The sequence below is a fragment of the Periophthalmus magnuspinnatus genome, chromosome 17, assembly GCF_009829125.3.
Source record: "Periophthalmus magnuspinnatus isolate fPerMag1 chromosome 17, fPerMag1.2.pri, whole genome shotgun sequence".
NCBI classification, from domain to species: domain Eukaryota; kingdom Metazoa; phylum Chordata; class Actinopteri; order Gobiiformes; family Gobiidae; genus Periophthalmus; species Periophthalmus magnuspinnatus.
The window spans coordinates 662,775-676,935 of record NC_047142.1 but is presented as its reverse complement, the minus strand read 5'-3'; the positions used below and the strand labels follow the sequence as shown (position 1 = coordinate 676,935).

The 14,161-nt window shown below is 43.2% G+C and overlaps 1 protein-coding gene across 4 annotated transcripts in view; it reads left to right on the top strand.

Moving 5' to 3' along the window:
• LOC117385051 (adhesion G protein-coupled receptor L2-like) overlaps positions 1-10,406 on the top strand; it is a 222,171-nt gene extending 211,765 nt beyond the window's left edge. For 2 of the 4 annotated variants that reach the window (XM_033982292.2, XM_055228534.1), the window contains 2 exons: positions 1,552-1,677; positions 8,663-10,406. In XM_033982292.2, coding sequence (XP_033838183.1) covers positions 1,552-1,677; positions 8,663-9,495 — 959 coding nt within the window. In that variant the 3' untranslated portion in view covers positions 9,496-10,406. Of the gene's footprint in view, positions 1-1,551; positions 1,678-8,086; positions 8,141-8,662 lie in introns of all 4 variants that reach the window. The other 2 variants (XM_055228536.1, XM_055228535.1) reach the window with 2 other exon arrangements.
• Positions 10,407-14,161: the final 3,755 nt, after the last annotated feature.

Sequence of the window (14,161 nt, the reverse complement as noted above, 5' to 3'; positions counted from 1 at the left end):
ACACACACATTTACACATTTACGTTTACACTTCGTTTGTAAAGCGTTTAACATGTTCCTGATGATAAATCCTTTCATATCTCGCTGTCAGTCGTGCGATCTTTTTACTATTTGTATAATTTTAGCACAACTCTGCAAAGAGCGATAATGTGAGCGACAGTAGCGAGCTAACGGCTAAACGCTCAGACGTATTTTCTTTTTAAAAACAACAACCGCAAAGAATTACGCCTCCTCCTTCAATTTTTTTTTTTTCCCAGGACATTTGAACTTCCTGGTGTCGTGTTTTTAAATCAGACCTATTAAAAAAAATCAACTTTTCAGAGATTTAACCGTGTTCTCATTTACTTCTTTTTTTAGTTGTGTTTGGACTGATTCATGTTTGAGTTTAATTTTAATCGACTATTTTCAAGACGCCTTTTTGTCGATAAATCCCTGTTTAAACTCGACACGCCCCCTGTGACACGCCCCCTGTGACACGCCCCCTGTGACACGCCCACTGTGACACGCCCCCTGTGACACGCCCCCTGTGACACGCCCACTGTGACACGCCCCCTGTGACACGCCCACTGTGACACGCCCCCACTGTGCGCACTTCGTTTTATTTGATACTCGTAGGATTCTGACTCGTTTTAGATGAATATTGTGATTTAAAAAGTGTAAATTATAACAAAATGATCCACAGAGATGAGAACCATAGAGACACAAGCTCAATAGGTCTGATTTAAAATAAAATATGTCAATCAAAACCTCCCAGTGACTTGTGGGTCGTTATTGTGACCCGCTGGACTCCCGTTGACCCGCGGAGGACCAGTCTTTTCGCTGCTGGTCACTTGGGGATAACATTTCAACCTTTTAACTGTTTTCTTAACCACATTTTTGTTTCTTTCTGCCGTCCGTCTGCGTCCAGCTGTAAAACCAAAGCCTCTTTGTAACAGAAGAGGAAGGTCGTAAATCTATAACCGTGTTTGCAGAACGATTACGATTACAGACCGGGCCGTTTCTAGATTTTGTGGGGTCCGATGCAGAAATCATTTTAGGGGGCTCTTTAGAGGGAAAAAAATAGTTATATAATTATTTGTTATTTTTTTGCAAACTGCTACAACAGTAAAAAAAAAAAAAAAAAAAAAGTCACGTTTAATAATGGGAAAAAAGTTCAAATATTTCAAATCCGTGTTATTTTTATTGCACATAAAACAAGTTTCTGAAGTGCTGCGCAGAGACAAAGAATGATTAAAAAAAAATAAAAAAATTCTCAATAACAAACTAAAACTAGTCAAATAAAAAAAATCATTAAACCACAATATTACAAGTAAAACAAATAGAAATACTGTATTAACATCTTGGTATCATGACATTGTTTTAAAAATGTACCTGTTAATAAAGAGACCTTGAACAGCAGCATTCAGCTGTGGGGCCCCCTAGTTGCATTTGGGACCCGCAGCCTCATCCACTGTTCACCTTTTGCCAGAAACGGCCCTGCTCTTAACTGTCTAACCTTCAAACTCTTTCCTTTTCCCTAATGTTTGTTTTCTCCTTGTCTGGCTCATTACAGGAATGACTGGGAACTACCTTCTAACTAACCCTTTGCTCCGAACCCACGACACTAACCCCTATAACAACCTGCTGGCAGAGACGGTGGTGTGCAACACGCCCTCGCCGCCGGCCTTCCACTCCCCAGGTGCACGTCCTCCTCATCTGCTCCGTGTTTGTTTTGTGTTGAACTTGAAACGTTTTACCCTGAACCTGCGGCGGCCGAGGTCAGCGCTCTGGCGCAGTGTGAATGAGGCGTGTGTGGAGTAATTACGCTGCATTTGCTCATCGTTTTGGATCTGTCAAACTTTGCTTATCAAAGTGAATCTGTGCTGAAGTCAGGGTGAAATCCTTGATGTTGACTTTGTTCTATTATGCGATGTACAGTCGGCTTTAAAGTCGCCCAGTTCAAAAGAAGCAGAAGATACGGTTTATAATGTGGATCATATTTTATAACGTACACGCTGTGAGACTGCGGCGCCGCAAAGGCGTTAGTGATGTTCACTTTTTTATAGAGCGCACTGGTAAATTTAGTTAAATGTAAAAAATACAATTCTAAATGTCTGTTACTGTAAAACGAGAAACCGCTGATTTTAAATAGTTTCTTACAGCTTCTTCAGTTCCATTACTGATTCTTCTGATTCCGATACTGCAGCTTTAACTCTATATCGTCGGACGATGTTGTCGCCGATAGACTCGCGGTTGTGGACTTTCCGTTACCGTAACTCCGCAACCAATCGTGCTTCATGTAAATTCAAACGGCGTCTCAAAGCAGAGACATGAGGCTCTTTAAATATGTCACTGTCATTACGGTCATGTGCTCACGACGCCCTCGAATACGACCAATCAGAGCGCAGGAGCCGCCGGGATTCTCCCAGTCGCTTATTTGATGCATCAAGGGAAAAATACAGATGGATGTGTAAAATGGAGGAAGTTGTGTGAAAAAAAAGGCAAAAGTTCAGGCTGATACTTCATTTAACATGATTTTTAGGGCTAAAAAAAGAACAAAAAAGTCTAACATGCTTCAGTCCTTCGAGCCTCTGCTTTGAGACGCCGTTTGAATTTACATGAAGCACAGCTGTTTGCAGAGTTACACTAATGGAAAGTCCACAACCGCGAGTCAATCAGCGGCGACGGCGTCCGACGCCACAGAGTTAAAGATGTGCGAGTATCTGAAATCAAACAATACCAATACAGAGACTGAAAATCACATTTATTTCCTTATCGTCTTGAGATCTGGCATTTTCAAATGTGAACACATTTTGAGTTGAAGTTGAGTTTTTAGAAGAAGAAGAAGAACAGCAACAATGCAAAAATATTCAGTTTAGAATATTTTTAAGAGTTTTGAATATTTAGTAAAGGCCCATGTCTCCTGCTCCTGTCTCTTCACATGAGACGCAATTGTTTTGTTTTTACTCAGGACAAATGTTGCTGTTTTTGTAGTTTTTGCAAATCGTTATTCAAATGTTTTATCAAAATGATTAAAACGTAGAACCAATGTCCTCATATGTGACATCATCAGGTCCAATCAGCCCAAATAACAGAGAAATTAATAAAGACATGAAAGAGTTCGAGTCTCAGGAGGTTAAAACTAAAATAAAATAAGACCAAACTGATCCAGATGTTTTATAACTTCCCTCACCTCAGCTGGAGGAAGTGTCTGGGGTGAGGGAAGTCTGAGGAGAGTCTCTGCTTTGACTTCTGCCTCGGATAAACAGAAGAAAATGGATGTATTTATGTTTTACGTCGCTGTTATTTATCCCTCAAACATGTCACTGATGAGAGTTTCAGCTCGTGTTTCAGCGCTGCCGTTTTCACATCAGCCTCTTCTTCTTCTTACAGTTTAGTGAAAACGATCGTCAGGTAAAAGCTCGTTCCACAGCGCGCCGCACATCCACGTCGTCTCTCGCTGTTTTTCTGAACTCATCGACTCTTGAGGTCACGACTCCAGCACAAAACGCACAAAATAATTAGTTCTGATTTCTCTTCATTCTGTGTCAAACTTTGTTGAGTAAAGTCTCTCCAGCCCGGTGTTATATAAGCGGGATAAGACGGCGCCAAATGGGAATTCCTCGGCGTTGACTCACTCATCAGTTTATCCCATTCCACTGTACGGGCCCGTGTGCATTTTGTTTACTTGAAACGGGGATGACTTTGATTTAAGTCATGTCAATGTTTATGGTGACCTAGTTCTTCTGCGTCGAGGCGAAGGGGGAGGGAAAAAACCCCAATCAAAGCGGCGAAAAGAAAAAAAATGGAGGCTCGTGACGCAATGCGGGTATAGCCTTCAGATACTTGGAGGCATTTGATGATAAAAGGGAATATACAAAAACAGCGATGGCGACCGTGTGAAAAAAGCATTAGATATAATATGTAAAAATGTACCGCCGCAACACGGGATCGCTACGAGGCGGCGAGCAAACAACGGGAGCGCTCGAAACACGCTGGTAATGAAGCAGGGGATGCCCAACAAAACAATGAAATATCAAAGACGTAAAACGCGTCCCCCGCCCCCACGTTTGGCGAGCGCGGCGGCAGCTCCCGTAGCTTCAATCCAGCGTCGTCTCGCAGTCGACGAAGAGCGAAAACGGTGTAAAGTCACTGGAGGGTAACGGCGTGGTAATGTATAGGACAGCCGTTTATGTAGTACGCAGTTTTGTGAAGTAAAAGTACAAATACAGAGGTAAAAAGTTACTAAATCCAAGTATTAAAGTACCTGTTTGGAAGTGCACTTTAAGAGTAAAAAGTAGAAGTATTTGAAGTGTAAATGCAGTGATATTGATTCAAAATGGCACATATTTTGTTCAGTTTTTTATTTTTTATTTTGGATTTTGTGTATTTTTGTCTGAACTCTTAAACTTTAGTGAGGATTTTTCCACAAATATGGTAAAAATAACTGCTTAAATCATAGGAAAAGTACTTTTACTTTTGAGTCCTGTTCAAAAATGTAGTGGAGTAGAAAGTACAGATACTGCGCTCAAAAGTACTGAAGTAAAAGTAAGAAGTACAGATACTTAAAAGCATTAAAGTACAGTACATTTACTTCTTGTCTTTTTTCTCGGAGCATGTGCAGATACATAAAAGTGTTTGTCGTTTTAAATGTCTTCTCCTTTGGGCAGACGGGGATTTAAAACGTCGGTATTTTCGCGGTAAAGTCGTGATGACGTCATGTTTATCTGGAGGACGGACGGTTTTAGGAAACTCGAGAAAAAAATGTTTTATTTAAAGACGTCAGGGCAGAGTTTGTGAAGACGAGATTCTCACGAAAAAGACTGAAGTTTAAACAAGACGAGGTCCAAAAGGAACAGGAGGTTTAATGATACAGAGAGAACGAGAAGAACGAGAAGAACAGGCAGAAAGAAGAACGAGAAGAACGAGCAAAACAAGAAGAGCAGAGCGAGTAGAACAGGCAGAAAGAGAAGAGAGAGAACGAGTAGAACGAAAAAATAACTATTCAATTCATTTTATTTTTGTAACGCCCAAAATCACAACAGTTGTCTTGAAGGGCGTTCATGTTTTGGTTGATGATAGAGAGAAGAAACGAGCAGAACGAGAAGAGCGAGAAGAAAGAGCAGAACGAGAAGAAACTAGCAGAACGAGAAGAGCAGAGCGAGTAGAACAGGAAGAACGAGCAGAACGAGTAGAGCGAGAAGAAAGAGTAGAACAAGAAGAGCAGAGCGAGTAGAAGAGAAAGAAAGAGCAGAACAAGTGGAGCGAGAAGAAAGGGCAGAGCGGGAAGAAAGCACAGCGAGTAGAACAGGAAGAACAAGAAGAAAGAGCAGAACGAGAAGAACGAGCAGAACGAGTAGAGCAAGAAGAAAGAGCAGAACGAGAAGAAAGATCAGAGCAAGAAGAGTGAGCAGAACGAACAAAACGAGGAGAACGAGCAGCGACAAACTAAATGACTTTTTTAATATTTCCTCCGGCTCCACTCTGTGTCGTGTTTGTGTTGGACACAGCGCCTGCGTCTCCATGGAGATGTTACTTTACTTTACCTGGAATGTTCCACAGTAACGGCATAAATCGTATCTATCTCCGTAGAAACAAGCGAGAGATGCCCCCAGGCCAGTCGACAGGTCAGATCTATGGAGAGGCAAGACTGCACACAGTAAGAATGTTTCAAGATATTTTTGAGCAAATTAAAACTGCAGATTAAAGTTGAATGAATGTGATACAGGCAGGTTTAATGCCGTACTGTGGAACATTTCCATGGAGATAAGTGAGACGCAGGTGCAGTTTAAAGTCTGGATCAGAGAGAAGATCGATTTGAAATGTAAATACAAACATGTTAAGGTTATTTTTATTAGTCTCTGGGAAACACTGTGTCCTAAACTGTTTAAATAAATGGACATCGCTAAAAACGCCGCGTTCCAAATGATCACGTCTGGCTCCAATTCACTTTCTATTGAAAAACTGTGTATGAAGGTTCAGTTGTTCCAAAAAGTTTGAACTCGTAAATGTTGATTTGTAAACTGGCAAATAAAAACATTTACAAATATCATTTTACACATACAAATCTGTAAATTACGCTCTCACGAGTTCGGAGACATTTGTTGCGCCGAGTTTGTCTCAAAAAGATTCGTAAACGCAGCGGGTGAAGACAGAGGGGGCGGGGCTAGAGGGGGCGGGGCTAGAGGGATCACTGCGGTAACGGCTAAACTGGTTTATAAACAGTAAAGGAGCAGTGGCCTTTGTGATATTATGATGAGCATTATTCACCTTTTAACACGTTTATACTGAGATAAACTGTAGATAAAGTCAGTGCGGTGCAAAAGTGTTAGTTTGCATCGTCTCAAAACTCGTGAGAGCGAAGTATCAGATTTGTACGTGTAAAATTACAAAGTTGTAAGTGTAAAACGAAATTTGTAAGTGGAAAAAAATAAAATGTTGCCAGTTTACAAATCAACATTTACGCTTTCAAACTTTTTGGAGCAATTCGTCTCATCATTTTGGTCTTAAATGTTCATATTAACCCGCTCTACATTTTTTTGAGTTATTTTGAGTTTATTTTTTAAGATTTTTTTTTATTTATTATAATTTGTTTTATTTTTAGGGTTTTTCTTAATTTTTTTGGTGTTTTTTTTGTTATTTTGAGTATTTTTCTTTAAAGTTATTTTGTTTTTTTTGTGTGTCTGTGAATCAAGATCTGAACATTAATAACAGACAAATCAGGTCCTTCTTTCCCTGAGGTCGCTCCTGTTAGCGTTAGCAACAGGTTTGATTGACAGTCTTCAACAGCCTCGCTCTTGATTGGCTCTTTGGTTGCTATGATACTCGTGCTCTGCTCTAGTGTCGTTGAGCTTCAGCCTAAAGTCGCATTATCCTGCAGATCCTCGAGACTTTAAAATATTAGCTCACTTTCTGCTTCTGTTTTGGGGTTCCCCTTTGGATCTCCAAACGTTAGCCGCCGTATAATATCCTCACGCGGCTCCAACAACCCCACTTGAACCTAAACCAAAACGACTTTATCAATACGACTCACGAAATCTGGAGAGACGATTAAACAGGTACAACTCTACGACGAGCTACAAACCACAGAGGCGACGTCAAAATCAACACGGGGCCGTTTTCCAGATTTGGGACCTGCTTTTCTCATTAAATCCGGCTCCTGGACCGGGATGAGCGTGTCCTCCATTAGAAGTGTATTAATACTGAGTAATGCTCTGCAGATGTGGGCGCCTCGCTGTAAAAATCAGTGAGGGGAACATCTCGGAACATCTTGGCCGAATCTCCTCTGGAATCGTTCCCGGAGCGCAGCTGTGTCCGTGTCCAGTCCAATTCCGTTCCCTCGGTTTGTCCTCTCCGTAGACAATACCTGCGCACGATAAACAAATGCAAATTCCACCCGCGCGGGGCCTGTTCCCATAATCCCAGGTCCTCCCTTTTTCTGCCCTTTCGCTGGTTTTGTGCTTTTTCCGAACCGTCTTTGATGTTGTTTTTAGACGCTCTTTTTCCCTCTCGTTGCTATCAGCCGTTTTCAGACACATCCGCTTTAAACCTACGAGTGCAGTTTTATTCCGCGCGAAGCCTGCCAGCCTCGTCCTCGCCGCCGCCGTCGTCGTCTCCCCGCGCGCGCAAAATGTCAGCAACGCCAATAAAGCCCTTACATCAAATCAGACCGGCCCCCTTCATTTCCATGTTGCTACTTGAGCCCCGAGCTCGCGCCGATGTGAAATTATCACGGCGCTGTATGGTACGAGTGCTCGCCCCTGAATGTGTCATTATACACGGGGAACGGTGCTGTTTTTTGATTGTAGAGTTAAACTGCTTGCCGCTGAACCCTCACCTGCTGTGCTCAGGATTCAGTCGTCCTTGATTTGTCCTTTGGATCTAAAACCGGCAATTTGGCTGTCAATCCGGCTCTGGACAGTTTGGGACGAGGCATCACACGCGGTAAATTATAGTTAATTTGAAGGGCACAATCGGAGCTGGACGGACTGAATCCTGGCTACGTGTGACGAGCTGCCACTTTTGTCTCCTCTAGTGTTTTTTTCTCTTGCTGCAGTTGAAAAGAGGCATCTTATTTATTTTATTTTTTTTACTTTTTTGCACATCAGCTGTTCTTAGGCCCGACAGCCTGAGCAGACACACTTGATGTGAGTGGTGGCAAAGTGAGTCATTGCACCGTGCCGTGTTGGTGTGAGGCTTGTTCCGTCCTGAGCCGTACATGTTCCGCATTATTCTGTCGTCTTTTCAAAGGTGGAATGTTTTATTCATTGTTAACGTCACTACATTTTCCATCAGCCGTTTGAGTCTGGGTTTGTTTCTTTCTCCGCGGCCGTGATCTGCCTGTTCTGTTTGGATGCTGCTCGAGCTGTTGTCTGTTTGGCTGTTGATATTGTATCTTTTTCTCATCTCATTCGTGAAATATTGTTCAGGATCGAGTCTTTGGCCCCGATCAGACTCAGACATAACGAGCCCGGACGAGGCGGGAGATTAATTGGCATCGACTTAGAAGCTGAAAACTTTAGCGTTAAATGTAAATGAGCCGAGATCAAAGAGTCCTGAGCAGTATGTGTCGTGTGTGTGGTCCAGCCGTGTGCGCTCATGTCCGAGCCCCCTCCCCCTCATGTCCCAGCCCCCTCCCACCTGTCCGAGCCCCCCCCTCACCTGTCTCTCTCTGTCTGTTGTAGGACAGCACTCCCTGAGCCACAGTCGGGACATCAGCGCCATGGACACGCTGCCGCTCAACGGCAACTTCAACAACAGCTACTCTCTGCGCGACGATGACTACGAGGCCGTGCGGGCCCCCGCCGACCTGGGGGGCCTCACCCTGGACGACGCCGCCTTCGAGAAGATGATCATCTCTGAGATCGTCCACAACAACCTGCGGCCCCGCGGGGCCCCCAAGGGCCGCCACGCGCCCAGGGAGCGAGACCGGACTCAGACCAGGGCCGCCCCGGACCAGGGCAGCGGCAGCGAGGACGACGCCATCGTGGCCGACCACGCCGAGGCCTCGTCCCCTCAGAGGGGCCCCGCCCGTGGGGGGCCCGCCCCTCTGGAGCTGCTGCTGCACCCCCACCACAAGGAGGTGCTGGAGGCCCCGCTGCTTCCTCAGAGGACTCACTCTCTGCTGTACAGCGCTCACAAAGCACCGCGCCGCCCCGAGGGCCCCGAGACTGTGACCGCGGAGGACACGGGGTCCCAGTCGCCCAACAACAGAGACTCCCTTTACACCAGCATGCCCAACCTGAAGGACTCGCCCTCCGCCTCCCCCTACCCCCCCGAGGACGAGGAGCTGTCCCACTCCCCCCCCAGTGACAATGAGGACGCCTACAGGAAGAGCATGCCCGAACTGGGCGACGGGCCCCCGCCCCTGTCCTATTACCACATACACCGGGCCCCCAGCGACGGCTGCATCCTGCCCCCCGAGGGTCAGGACGGTCCTCAGGACTGTCCTCTGGACTGTCCCCCCGACGGACAGGCGGCCGCCGACGGACAAATGCAACTCATCACCAGCCTCTGAGCGGCTCTTTGCACACGGCTCACCCGCGGGTGCTCCTCGCTCGGAGCCCGGCTCCGCACTCGACGGCTCTTCCTGTTAGAACAGGAAGTGAAGTGTCGTCGGGTGGAAAAAGAATGAATAAAAGACTTTTGCACACAGAACTCATGAACACAAACACGCAGACGTGAGGAGCAGTGTGGACTGTGAGGACTGAACTGTGGGACTAAAGAGGAGCAGCTCCTCCACCTCCTCCACCTCCTCCTCCTCCGTCTGCTCAAAGAAGAAAGGATCAGAGTGAACTGAGTGACTCCTGACTCTCGCTGGGGGACTTTGTGAACCCGGCTCTTTTTAGTCAAAGACCTAGTTCCACAGTCAGGATTGTAAAGAAACCACTAATTCAGACTCAGGCCTTATATTTTTCTCTATTGCACATTTAACTGTTGTCAAAGTAACAGCTAAAGAAAATATATTTTGCTGTACCACTAGTGTAAAAAGTCAAAGAATAAAAAAACAAGGGAGCGGCACAGATTCCGTAGTGATGCCGTTTCAGAGTCATGAGGAAAACAGTGGTGGAAATGTGCTTCTCACACTCGACGTTTGAATATGAAAAGATACTCGTCCATATGAACTCATGACACGTCTCTGCTTGTGAAGTGCTTTTTGCTTTTCATGAATGAGTTTTGCAGTAGTACATTTGTTTCCACGGGGCCATGCACATTTGAGTGAATTGGATGTAATTTATTTTACTTGAAAGAAATAGTCAGTTTTTTAAAAAAGACTTTTTTTGTGTCATCGCAGTATTGCATTTTTACGGACATGTTTTCATCCTCTGACACTCATTAATTTATTAACTGAAGTATTGAGAGAAAAAAATGGAAAAAAGCCCATGGACGTGTGACGTGTTGCTGCACTGATGCATTTCATCTTTTGTAAGAGCCCATCATCAGCTGATATTTAATTCAACAGTTTGATATCAAATAAATGTGAATTTTTTTTCTTCTTTGATAACGTTTTTGTTACGTCTGCTGCATTTCACGTTATATTGATTTTAAAAAAACGAAATATCAGTGCAATCCAATATAAACATATAGAGTTTAAAGGGAATTTATTACAAACTCTGTTCTAACACTTTTACTGCATCAAAAACAGACCTGGAGTTGTTTTGTTTCACTCACATGTTTGAGTCACTTTATTAGTCTGTGACATCTACAAAATGCAACGTTCCACCTTGTGATGTCATCAAGTGGGAGTTTTCAAGTGAACATTCGGTCTAAAGAGGGAGGAGGGGGAGAGAGAGAAGGAGAGAGGAAAAGGGAGCAGAGGAGTTTTTAATTTAACAGCTCCTTTTACCTTTAGTTCAGTAGAAGATTGTACAATTCCAGAAGCTGTTTTAGTATCGTATGCTGCATGTGGGTCTGGATAATGAGCTGAGTCAATGTTAATGGAGTTTTGTGCAAAGTGACTAAGATTGTATGGTTGGAAAATTGTATTTAAGGCCTGATCATTGTTTAATGTAAATTTTATTGTTGTATTTTTGATCCCTGTGACCCGTGGGACTACGGATGGACATGAGCCGTATGGCTACAATCCGGCGTGTTTACATTTGTGCTTTTGTCATGTGTGTTCATTAACACGCACTGTCCCAATCAAATAAACAAAAAAGATCCAAATATTTCTATAAATGAAGGTGTGTGGAGTTTAAAAACACAGTGGAGCACTTCCTGTATCACCACATGATGACATCACAAGGTGGAACAGAGTAAAGGAGGTGCTGGGACTAGTGTCCAAAGTGACCAGACACCTGTCCACACTCAGCCGCTCTTTATTTATTTTATTTATTTGTTTATTTGATTGGGACAGTGCATGTTAATGAACACACATGACAAAAGCACGAATGTAAACACGCTGGATTGTAACCATACGGCTCATGTCCATCCGTAGTCCCACGGGTCACAGGGATCAAAAATACAACAATAAAATTTACATTAAACAATGATCAGGCCTTAAATACAATTTTACAACCATACAATCTTACAATCTTAGTCACTTTGCACAAAACTCCATTAACATTGACTCAGCTCATTATCCAGACCCACATACAGCACACGATACTAAAACGGTCCATAAAGGAAACACAATATAATAAACAGCCTGGCACTTAGTGTGTGTAAGTTTGGTTTGCCCAGAGCCAGTTTTTCAGTTGAGACTTAAATGAATCATATGTTGTGCCTCAGAGTTAAAGGGAGACTGTTCCACAGGCTCCAACCTCGGACAGACAGGACCATCTGACCAAAGGTGGTACGTCTGTGGGGTAAAACATGACTTTACTGAAGTCATGTTCACGGTTCATTGTCTCAAAAGGCAGAAATAAACACTTTGAATATAATAAAATAAAATGATAAAATGTACGACAATAATAAACGCACAAATACAGAAACACAGGAGATATATTAGAGATACTGTTTACAATTATACAAAACAAAACACAGACCACGGCACTTTCTCATATAAAGTTAAAATTCTGAGTGACTGTGAACGCAACACGGACGACAGCAGAGAGCGAGGAAAATACGACGGTCTGCTGGTCCCTGAACGCAACAGGAAGAAACAACGAATTAAGACGGGAAATAAAATACAAATAATAATAATGATATCGTCTCACATTCTCAAGGACTGAAATGAAAAAGTCTGAAGATGGAAAGGACGACGGGACCGACCGCCACGAACACAAACGCTGACGATTGTACGACCAAACGTTCCTCTCTTGGCCCTGATTGGTTGAGGAGTGAGATGAGCTGATCACTGATTGGTTAAGACGGTCGCTGGACTCAAATGTCCAAAAACCTAAAGACTAAACTACGGACAACAAACAGATTAAAACAACACGCAATACGAACAAAATGACACTCTTGTTGCTATAAATTTGTGATTTGTGCGTCAAACTTGTGTGAATGAAACAAAACACAACTCCAGGTCTGTGTGTGACGAGAAAACAACATTAGAACAGATCAGAAAACAGAGAAACATGAGCCCTTTAAGCAGACGGTTATTAACATCTCATGAATAACTTTTGTTTGATTAGACGTCAATATAAATGTAAAGGTTTAAATGTGACTGGTCTCACACACACACACACACACACACTTCAAGGCCTCAGCGCTTTACGATTGCACCAAAAGAAACGTCCTGGATTTACGCTTCTGTCTCTCACTTAGAGCAATTAAAAAAACACTCACAGAATCAATCAGAAAAATTAACCTCGGCCTAATTCCCTGTTTTAAAATAAAAGGTTCCGGATGGACAGGTGGGATTAATTTAAATGAAAATGGATTTAACAAAAGCACTTCCACGTTTCACCTGCGTCTGAGGCAGAACCACGAGCCGCAAGGGTAAAAGAATCGAAACGCAGGTACTAATCGATACTGAAACTCATTTTTCACAGGAATCGATACTGAAAAAAATCACATTAACAAGATGGGAATTAAACCAGGACTAAACCAGGACAGAACCGGGACAGAACCAGGACGAAACAGAACCATGTTCCACTATGAACCTCCTGCACACTGAGGATCACACACATATAACACAAAGTACAACATTTAAGGCTGAAAATCACATTCTATTGTCTAAAAGTGTTTTTATCATCGTAGTATCAGAATCTGGTATCACGTGTATTTTTTAGTCTGTGTCCCTCAGTCGTCCAGGTCTGGTCCAGAGTAAAAGCCAAAGTAAAATCCATCAACTGCACAAAAAGTTGCAGGAGTGAAGACGTTTAGCTGCTTCTTCTTCAGTTCTGGTCAGATTCCTGCTGGACACTGATTTATATCTGTCTGAAGGGGGCGCTAACGATTCAAACAGCTTTTGTTTACAGTTTCAGCCTAAATGACCCCACATTCAACCTGTAAGGGCCCTACTGTCTCGCTGTACTGTTCTCTTTGTCTCCTTTGTTTGCTTTGGGTCTGAGGATGGAATGATAAATTGGGGACAGGTGATGTCTGAGGTTCCTATTCCTGCTCAAGGAAGGACAAATAGCTTCTTTAACTCCCCCCTCAAACTATGTAAAGACTGAAAGTGTCTTGGACAAGAGACTTGGACGAGCAGCTCAACGTCTTCACTCCGATTTGTCCAGTTTATAGATTTAACTTTTGGCTTTTGCTCTGTATTCCTTAGTATTGAAATTAAGTTAAATTTTAGTCATGTGACCACACGAGTTTGTATAAAGCCTGTCCCATAGTCGGATCTAACGTGGCGTTTCTTCAGGTTTATGGGATTATTAGTCTGAGAAAAATGTTTGAATGCACCAAAACCTCTTAGTCTCTGAACAGTCAAAGGTTTGGACCAAAAAAATGTCCCAAAACTATGAATGAACACAAAAAAAACTAAACATTTTATATTTTCAGTCTGAGTTGATCGCAGCTCTTTGATCACTGGACATTTCACTGATGAACCCTGACGCGCCACAGCTGTGGAGTGAAGACCATTTCAGGAAACGTCATCATGAAGCTCACGGAGAGAAGGACGAGGGTTTGAGCTGTCGACAAAACGAAGAGACGACGCTCCGAGGAATGAAAGTGAAATGTAAGACACGTTTAGAGTAAATCAGACGCAGCACAAGCCTCAGAGTGAACGTTTAAAATCACAATATTCATCTAAAACGAGTCACAGTGGAGGTGAAAACAGGGATTTA